General features: G+C 34.3%; 1 protein-coding gene across 1 annotated transcript; it reads right to left on the reverse strand.

Moving 5' to 3' along the window:
- Positions 1-326: 326 nt before the first annotated feature.
- On the reverse strand, positions 327-1,254 carry LOC138887532 (uncharacterized). Its single transcript, XM_070169292.1, has 2 exons — positions 1,107-1,254; positions 327-697 (listed from the first exon to the last, which is right to left on the reverse strand). The coding sequence occupies exons 1-2, from the start codon at positions 1,252-1,254 to the stop codon at positions 327-329; spliced, it is 519 nt and encodes a 172-aa protein (XP_070025393.1).
- Positions 1,255-9,315: the final 8,061 nt, after the last annotated feature.

The following is a 9,315-nucleotide window of genomic DNA, read 5'->3' on the forward strand; positions in this document are numbered from 1 at the left end:
GACCATCGCCTAGAGAAGATGGAAGAAGTGTTGACAGCAAGTCATAGCAAGACAATATATTTAAAAAACTAAATCGAATATAACAATAAAGAATATGAAAGAAATACTGATAGCAAGAAAATTTATTTAGAGAATTAAATCTGAGGGTCTGATAGCAGTATAGAATATGAAAGGAGTATTGATAGCAAACAAAGGAAGTAGTGATGTCAAGTAATAACAGAACAAGATATGCAACAGTAACAAACTAATGATAAAAGGGGTACCATATAACCCTAATACTATCGAACTAATGGAGATAAAGGGAAACCCATGACTACCTACTAACCTTATACCCTAATCCTTAACCTCCACACCCTCCTATCCAAAGTTATATCATCGGTTAGCTCAAGTTGCTCCATGTCCCGCCTGATCACCTCCTTGGAAGACTTCTTTGGCCTACCTCTACCCTTCCTCTTACCCCCTAAGGCCAACCTTTCACACCTCTTGACTAGGGCATCTGTGCTTCTCCTCTTAACATGCCCGAACCATCTCAGCCTCGCCTCTTGTATTTTTTCCTCCATAGGGGTCACTGTCATCTTGTCTCGAATTACTTCATTCCTAATTCTATCTAACCTTGTATGCCCACACTTCCATCTCAACATCCTCGTTTCAGCTACTTTCATCTGTTGGACATGGGAGTTCTTGACTGGCCAACACTCTGCATCATACAACATAGTCGGTCTAACCACTACCTTGTAGAACTTACCCTTAAGTCTCAACAGCACATTCTTATCACATAAGATAACAGCAGCGAGCCTCTACTTCATCCACACTGCTCCGATACGATGTGTGACATCCTCATCAATCTCCCCCATCATTCTGAATTATAGACCCCAAATACTTCAAACTCTCTCTCCTGGGGATGGCTTGCGTATCAAGCCTCACATCTCCGTCCGCTTCCAGGGTAGCACTGCTGAACTTGCATTATAAGTATTTTGTCTTGGTCTGCTCAACATGAAACCTTTAGACTCAAGGGTATGTCTCCAGACCTCCAGCCTCTCATTAACACTATCTCGCGTCTCATCAATCAGGACTATGTCATCTGCAAATAACATGCACCAAAGTACCTCCCCTTAAATGTGTCGCGTCAATACGTCCATTGCCAAGAAAAACAAAAACAGCTAAGTGTTGATCCCTGATGCAGCCCCATCTCAACCGGGAATACTTAGAGGCTCCTCCTGCTGTCCTAACACGTGTATTAGTTCCATCATACATGTCCTAGATCACTCTAATATATGCTATTGGCACTCTCTTAGCCTCCAAACATCTCCATATGATCTCTCCCGGGACTCACTTAGCTACTTATAAACAATTAATACTAAAATTGAAAAAATAAAAATATAAGTTTATCTAATTTAAATCAAAATATGATTTATATTACAATGAACCATATATTAACAAATAAAATATATCTATTAAATAATCCCACAATCTAATCATGTCCCATTTATTTTTAACGCACCATGCCCCATTATCTATACTATATTAAAAGCACGAAATCCCTTAGCGAAATGTCGTTCGTCTTTTTTATCTTTTAAAATAAGTTTTGCATTGTATAAATATGTAATTTAAGATACTTTTCTAATATTTAGGATTTTTAAATGAAGTAAAATTTAAATTATACCTAATATTTAGGAGTTCAAAATCAACTAAATAAGGACGAAAAAATTAAGAAAATAGATGAGAATACAAAGAAGTAAAAGGTAAGATTCTTTTTTAACAAGGAAACTATACGACCAAATATTGCATAATTTTGTATAAATATACATAATATGCATGCAAATACTACACATAAATCTTCGAAAACATGAATGTCCTTTTCTTATTGAACTATGCATTGAAAAATTATATACGTAACCAAAGAGTTCTTATTTGTGTATTATTAATTGACTTTGCCTTTACTAATTTAAATTGAGTTTTATGAAATTTTAATTTATTCTTTAGTTATCAGCCAATAAGTTCTTTCTTCCATAACGCAGGAGGAATGAAATTTAAACTTTATAATATTTATTTATTTCTTACTAATTCTTATTTTATGCACTTTATAGTAAAAAAAAATGACGAATTTGATAGTATTTTGCTATGATTTTTCAATTACTTCTTTTAAATACTTGTAATTATAGAAATATTGTTTTTTTAATATCTAAAATTTTTAAAATAAAAATTTTATTTTCAAAACTTAAGATGAAAACTAAATAGTTTGACTTTCATATTGGGAAGTCGAATGAAACTTAAAGGACATAGTATTTCTACTTTAATTTAATTAACCAGTAATTTTTAGTAGTTTGTTCTAGAACATTGACTAATTATTAGTCATTTCAGAATTTATTCATCATTAGCTTATAATTTTTAATTTTATTTTATATATAATACATTGTTTAAAATAATTTATTTGATTTAAAAATTTATCTCCATTATTATAGATTCGCGTAATGTGCGTACTCTAAGATATTAAAAGTACAAAAACCCTTAGCAAAATGTCGTTTACATTTTTTATCCTTAAAAATAAAATTCACATTAGATAATGTTGTTATTTAATTATTCTCCTAATATTAGGACCTTATAAACAATAAAAAATTTACTCATTCCTTATTTGAACTAGATAGAGAGTCCTAATATTTAGAATTTTAATATGGAAGAGTTTTATTTCCTTGTATGTAACTTCAATTTGTTGAACCAATTGTAGTGAGATTATTGCTTCTTTCCAAGCTTGTCTTTTTTCCTTTTCTTATTTTATTATAGTTAATTTAACCATTTAAAAGTAACTCAATTAGATTATCAATAAATTCATTAGCTAAAACTTAATATTATTGTAACCAACAAATATATGAAATTTATCACATACTAATTATCAGTTAGTTTTATGATGTCTGTGCGGTCAAATTTGAGTATCCTATTCCTAATCATGCAAATATTAATAATTATACTTAAGTTAGAAAAGTATATCTATAGAGAGTTAATACATTGGTGATCGTGATATGGATTTAATTGTATAATAATCGTATTCTTTTTATAATATCAGTAAATTATAACCTGTGATAGTTATTAGGTTCTACTTTTAATATATTTACTATGTTTATAAAGAGATTACATACGTACAATTATCTTATAAGGTACATGGTTGTGTAAACTTTCTACACCAGTATAGAACTTAAACTCAATATGATAATGATATAAATGGCACAATGAAATCTGTTGACATTACATATCATTTTAACAAAATATATAGTAAATTATTCTCTTTAAATTTGATTAAACCAAACTTACTATGAATTGATCTATATTAAAGAAAATTATTGAGATAGAAATATTAATATATTTATTTTACTTCACTTTGAACATCTCTTTCTTTTTTTGAACATAACACATGAATATTAAATATATATATATATATATATATATATATATATATATATATATATATATATATATATATATATATATATAAAGCAAATTACATAGGCGTAGCAAATTTTTTTAGGGCACTAGTATTACCCATAGTTGCCAAATAGTTACAAACATTGTTTGACATACTCCTATTACCATTACAAACTCCATGCTTGTCTTTGGTCACTTCATACTCAATAAAACGGGGTGGACAGGCATGGTAAAAACACTTAGACGTTGATACATTTTTGGTAGCTTGCTTGGCTAGTAGATGAGACACCATATTGCCTTCTCTAAAATTATGCTTCAGTAGCGGGATCTTCAATTGGTGCATTAGTCATCTGCATTGACAAACAATATTAGAATAATTAGAGTTATTCTCGTAAATTAGTTTGATAACCTCAGTGTAACCAGTCAATTTCCATCATGATGAAGTTCATGTTCCTAGCAATTTTTAGCCCTTCTAGTAAGGCCAACAGCTCTGCATGGATGGGGGAAATCGCCTGGCATGATTTGTGGTAGCCTACAATCCAATCTCCTTTGCTATTACGAAATGCTCCTCCAAGCCCTGCCCTTTTACTCTTACTGGAGAATGCACCATCATAGTTTAATTTAATCACATCTTTATTAGGCTTAATCCAACTAATCTCAACATTGATGGTTTTTTCCACGAATGGATTTCTTTCAGTGGAGAAGGTGAATTCCCATGCTGCATGGATAACCTTTCTTATATCAAGGTAGTTATCCAGGTTATTGATGTTATTATGGTTCCTGTTTTTCCATAGTTCCCATATGCAATAGGGTAATAGAGTAGTCCACTTCATATATAATTTACAATTATTAATGAAAATATCCCTCAATTTAATAAGCCAATATTTTTCATTCCCAATATCCAAAGATGGAAGGCCCATATTATTCCAGAGATGATTTGAAATAGAACAATTAGTAAAGATGTGTTGTATATCCTCAATTCTGGCTTTACAGATTGGACAAGTAGAATCAATATTGATACCTATTTTAGCTAGGTAAGCTCGACAAGAAATATGGTTGAGCATGCATTGCCATAGAAAGAACTTTAATTTAGCAGGGCATTGGAGTTCCCAGATCCACTTAAATGGCCTTGAGATAGTACTATTTTCAGCGAGGAGTTCATGGCAAAATTTAGTGGAAAAACAACCCAATGTGTTAAGATGCCAACTTAATTTGTCGGAATTAGAACCCTTGCCAGGGACATGAGTAATGTGTATATTGTTGAGGATATTGTCGGGTAGCTCAAAGGAGATAGCTTTACTATTCCATTCCTTGTTATGAATGAGGCTTTTAATAGAAAGTGTTTGATCACTTCTATTTAGGGGTCCCTCTATTAAACTTCTTAGGGTCTTAGAATTATAAATCCTATTGTCATTCCAAATGTTAATTTTGGAATTGATACAAGGATGCCAAAGGATACCCTTATTGCATATTTCCAACCTTGCAAGATTGATTTCCAAATGAAGGAGGTGTTATTAATAACTTTTCTTGTACCGTATTTGGCTAAAATTATTTGTTCCCAGGGGGAAGAAGTGTTTTTAGGAGCCTCCAAGCAAGCCTGGAAAGTAGGACAAGATTCTTGGATTTTGCTTGACGAATACCTAAACCTCCCTCAGTTTTATCTGTAGTAACGTTTTGCCAACTTAATAGATGGAGCTTTTTAGAGGTGTTTGTGGAACCCCAAATAAAATCTCTTTGGATTTTATCAATATTCTTTAATACATTAGGAGGGAGAAGAGTGTATTGCATAGAATGTGTAGGGATTGCTCCCAAAGTGCTTGAGACTAAAGTAGCTCTTCCTGCCATGTTTCAGAAAGAACATTTCCAGTGGGATAGTTTTGATTGCATCTTGTCTATGATAAATTGGAAGTCTTTTGTTGTAGGAGAGTGGCTAAGAATTGGGAAGTCCAGGTACTTGCCAAATTCCTTAGTGGATTTGATACAAAAGAGGTTTGTTAAGAAATTTTTCAAATCTTGGGGACAGTAGCTGGGGAGCACTATTTTTTACTTGGCTTTGTTAATGGCTAGCCCAGATTTAGTGCAAAAAGTCTAAGCATGACTTAATGCAATATCTAATTTTTTTTGTTACCTTTTCCCACTAGGGTAATATCATCCGCAAAGAAGATGTGGGAAAAGCTGAGATCTTTGTGTTTAAAGTAGACAGGGTCCCATTGTAAAGTGTCTACTTGGTGATTTATTAATCGAGAGAGTAGTTCAATGTAAAGGATGAATATATATGGGGATAAAGGGTCACCTTGACTAATCCCTCGACTTGGTTGAAAGAAATTAGTTCTAACACCATTAACTATGATACTCATAGAGCTAGTACATATGCAGTGCATTATTAGATGAAATAGCTTAGCAGGAAATTTGAAATTCTTTAGGGTCTTATACACAAAAGACCATTCCAACCGGTCGAAAGCTTTCTTTAAGTCTAATTTGATGATCATATCAAAATTGGATTTCTTATTTTTATGGAGATTATTCATAATCTCTTGGATAATAATAGCATTGTCACATGCTCTCCTATTTTTAGTGAAGCTAGCTTGCATTGGAATAATAAGATAAGGTAGATAAGTTTTTATCCTATTAGCAATGATTTTTGTGATTAATTTATAGGAGGTATTGCAAATACCAATTGGTCGGAAATTCTTGAGGTTATTTACGTTGGGAAATTTAGGAATTAGACAAACGAAGGTATCATTGATTCCATTTGGAAGGGATTGGGACTCAAAAACCTTATGACAATAGTTGGTAATGGAGTTGCCAATGATATGCCAATATTTTTGGTAAAAGAAAGAATGGATGTCGTCCGGACCTGGAGCCTCAAAAGGTTTGAATAAGAATCGGGCATTTGTGATTTCAAAATTATTTAGTGGATTATCAAGACTACTTAGGTCTACTTTTTTAAGAGAGGAGGCATCACTTATGTTTATGTTATTTGGGGAAGAGAATTTGGATGTCCTAAAGGCATTCCTAAAGAATGTTAATGCATGGTCTAGAATTAAATTAGGATCTGATATCCTATCACCATTATCGTTAGTAAAGTACATAATAGCATTACGGCGTTTACGATTTGAGGCCATGATATGAAAGAAGTTGGTATTAGCCTCACCCTCGTTTAGCCAGTTTATTCTAGATCGAAGTTTCCAGAAATCATGTTCCATAGTAAGAATAGAGTATTCATGTTAAAATTGAGACTGCAGATCTTGTAAGAAATAATTCTTATGATAATTAGGAGAGGATTAGATACCACTTAGCCTAGCTAGTATCCTTTTTTTCTTTTTGAATATATAACCAAAAGTCTCATTTTCCAACTGATAACCTCATTCCTAAATGTGTTCTGAGCACTAATAAGGTCATCACTAATCCAACATTGTTTAACTAAATTAATGAAGTCCGGATGTCTACACCAAATTATTTCCAGACGAAAGGGTTTATTAAAATGATTCACATTTTTTGGGCATAGGGTTACTAATAAGGGATTATGGCCGGAGTTTATTTTGGGAAGGTGGATTACCACAGCCTTAGAGTATAGAAATAGCCAATAATCATTAACAAAGATTTTATCTAACTTCTCCATAATTAAGCCCTTTGATTTTTTTTCTTAGATTGGACCAAGTGTACTTAGGACCTTTATATCCAAAGGTCTAATAATCGACAATTATTAATACTATTCCAAATGGAGTTGCTACGTCTACAATTAATAGGATTACCCCCCAGCTTATCATTAGAACTAAGCACGTCATTAAAGTCTCCTCCTAGCAACCAAGGTCCTTTGTAACTAGTGCTAATATTTTCTATGTTTTTCCATAATTCATTTCTTTTGTCCGTTTTAGTGCTAGCATATATGGAGGAAAATAGCCAAGAAGAATGGGAAGGAATTACCTCAATTGATGCAAGAATTTCCTGATTCATCCTAACAAAGTTATGCACCTTAACAAGACTAGAATCCCAGAGAATAATCATGTCTCTAGATTGACCATCACTTGGGACCTCGATCATTTTAGAGAAAGCAAAGACACTTAGAAGAGAGATGTGGCTTTCCATTCTCGTCTCCAACAGTGTAACCATGCATGGTCTATGGGTGTCTATCATTTCTCTAAAATTAACACTAAAATTCTCATTGTTCCCCCACTGATATTCCATATAATAATGTTTGTAGGTCTAAACATCATTGCATGGTTGTTTGTTGGACCTTTGTCCATTTGAGTTTGTAGCACTGGGTTCCTCCTTAAACAGGATACTAGAATTATTGCATGGTTCCCTACCGTGGGATCCTGAGGGGGCCTCACATCTATTGAGCACTTGTATAGTGCTGGAGGGCAGCTGAGCACATATCTCTTCTCTAGTAGATCCCTGAAAAGAAGCACTTTTATCTCGTTGAGGCTTGAAAATTCTAGGACTGAACCGGACCCTAGTAGGTTTATCTCCTCTTCCTCTTCCATAAGAACATTTTCTAGTTCTGGAGCATTGGGAGGAAGTTGGACAGGTGGAGCTGGGTTTGGTATTTGGTACTGGTAGTGGGGCAGCTTGTGGCATTTGGAGTGGGATATTTGGTGGATTTTCTTGTTGTACTGGATTTGCATGGGGAGGTGCTTTCATGTTAGGGTTGGGTTAGGCTTGAGGATTGTTCACTAGCAGGGACCATGGCATGAAGATGGGATTCATGCTTGAGATTTCCCCTGGGGGAAAGAAGGGTAGTTCCAACTGGGCAGAGTGGTTCTGGATAGGGTTGAAATGGGGTGGTAAGCTCCATTGATGTCTCATGGCTTGAGCTTGATCAAAGTTCATCGATGGAGAAAGAGGATGAAGGATGTTGTTCATCCATACATGGTTGATGTAGTTGTTCATTTCCATGTGCATTCCCTCCGACACAAATTGGGCTAGGAAGTGTGAGTTTTGGAGAACAATTACTGTCTCCTGGCCATCTAGAATCATGTTGAACGTTATAGCATGGCCCATTAGAGCTTGTTCCACCCAAGAGAGGGGTTTATGATCTTGGGGTAGTGGAGGTTGAATGAAGAATACTTGGTTGTTTGTTTGAGTGTTTGGGGGGATTGGTGGATTCGACATGTTTAGATCTCTTTGGTGTCTCACTATTTGGACTAGGCGAAACCTTTCTCTTTGTGTGATTGGGATCCTTGGCATCTTTTGAAGAAGGTTGATCGATTATATTATAGGTGTGTGATGAATTTTGCTGTGCTGGTTTTGAGTTCACCAATGGAGTAGAGTGGTTTATTATAGTAGAGTCTATATGCATATATTTGATATTGCTCGAAGGAGTGGGATTTGGAAGATTTTGTTCAGATTGTGTAGGGAGGACGTGGTTGGTTGGTTTAGCCATTTGTGTAGAATCTAGCATTTGCATGGACATATGTAAGCTTGTTTGAAGTGGAGGATTATTTTCCATGCAATCAAAATTGTTTCCTTTAGACGGGATTAGTGGTTTGCTTAGGGGGAGGCATGTAATTGGGGGGGGGGGTTATTTAGTACATTGATGGGGTTACTTAGGTCCTCATTATCCTTAGTTAGTGAATGATTGTCTTGCATGTCATTTAATTGGTCATTTTTTATAATTGCCATTTGGATATCCATTACATGGTTTCCTTCCACGTCATTTACCATGCAGCTTGGTTTGTTTTTAACTAACTTATTATTATCAAAATTATTCATTTTAGGCGGAGGAACCAAGGCATCAAACATATTGCCAGTAGCAATGTACATTTTAGCCAACTGATTTTTCCCATTAATTTTAGGGTGTGTAGTATTAGTGGTATTACCATTATCAAGAGATTTTCCTGCTGAAATCACATTTAATAAAAGAGATTGAGACATACCTGGAGGAAGTGTGATTGG

This window comes from Nicotiana sylvestris, chromosome 3, assembly GCF_000393655.2.
Source record: "Nicotiana sylvestris chromosome 3, ASM39365v2, whole genome shotgun sequence".
NCBI classification, from domain to species: domain Eukaryota; kingdom Viridiplantae; phylum Streptophyta; class Magnoliopsida; order Solanales; family Solanaceae; genus Nicotiana; species Nicotiana sylvestris.

What these genes read in the sequence shown, in the direction of transcription:
- LOC138887532 (XM_070169292.1), bottom strand. Translation starts at nt 1,254, where the DNA reads ATGTATGATGGAACTAATACACGTGTTAGGACAGCAGGAGGAGCCTCT. An exon ending in CGCGACACATTTAAGGGGAG is followed by an intron (nt 698 to 1,106) that starts GTACTTTGGTGC and finishes TGTATGATGCAG; the next exon opens with AGTGTTGGCCAGTCAAGAAC.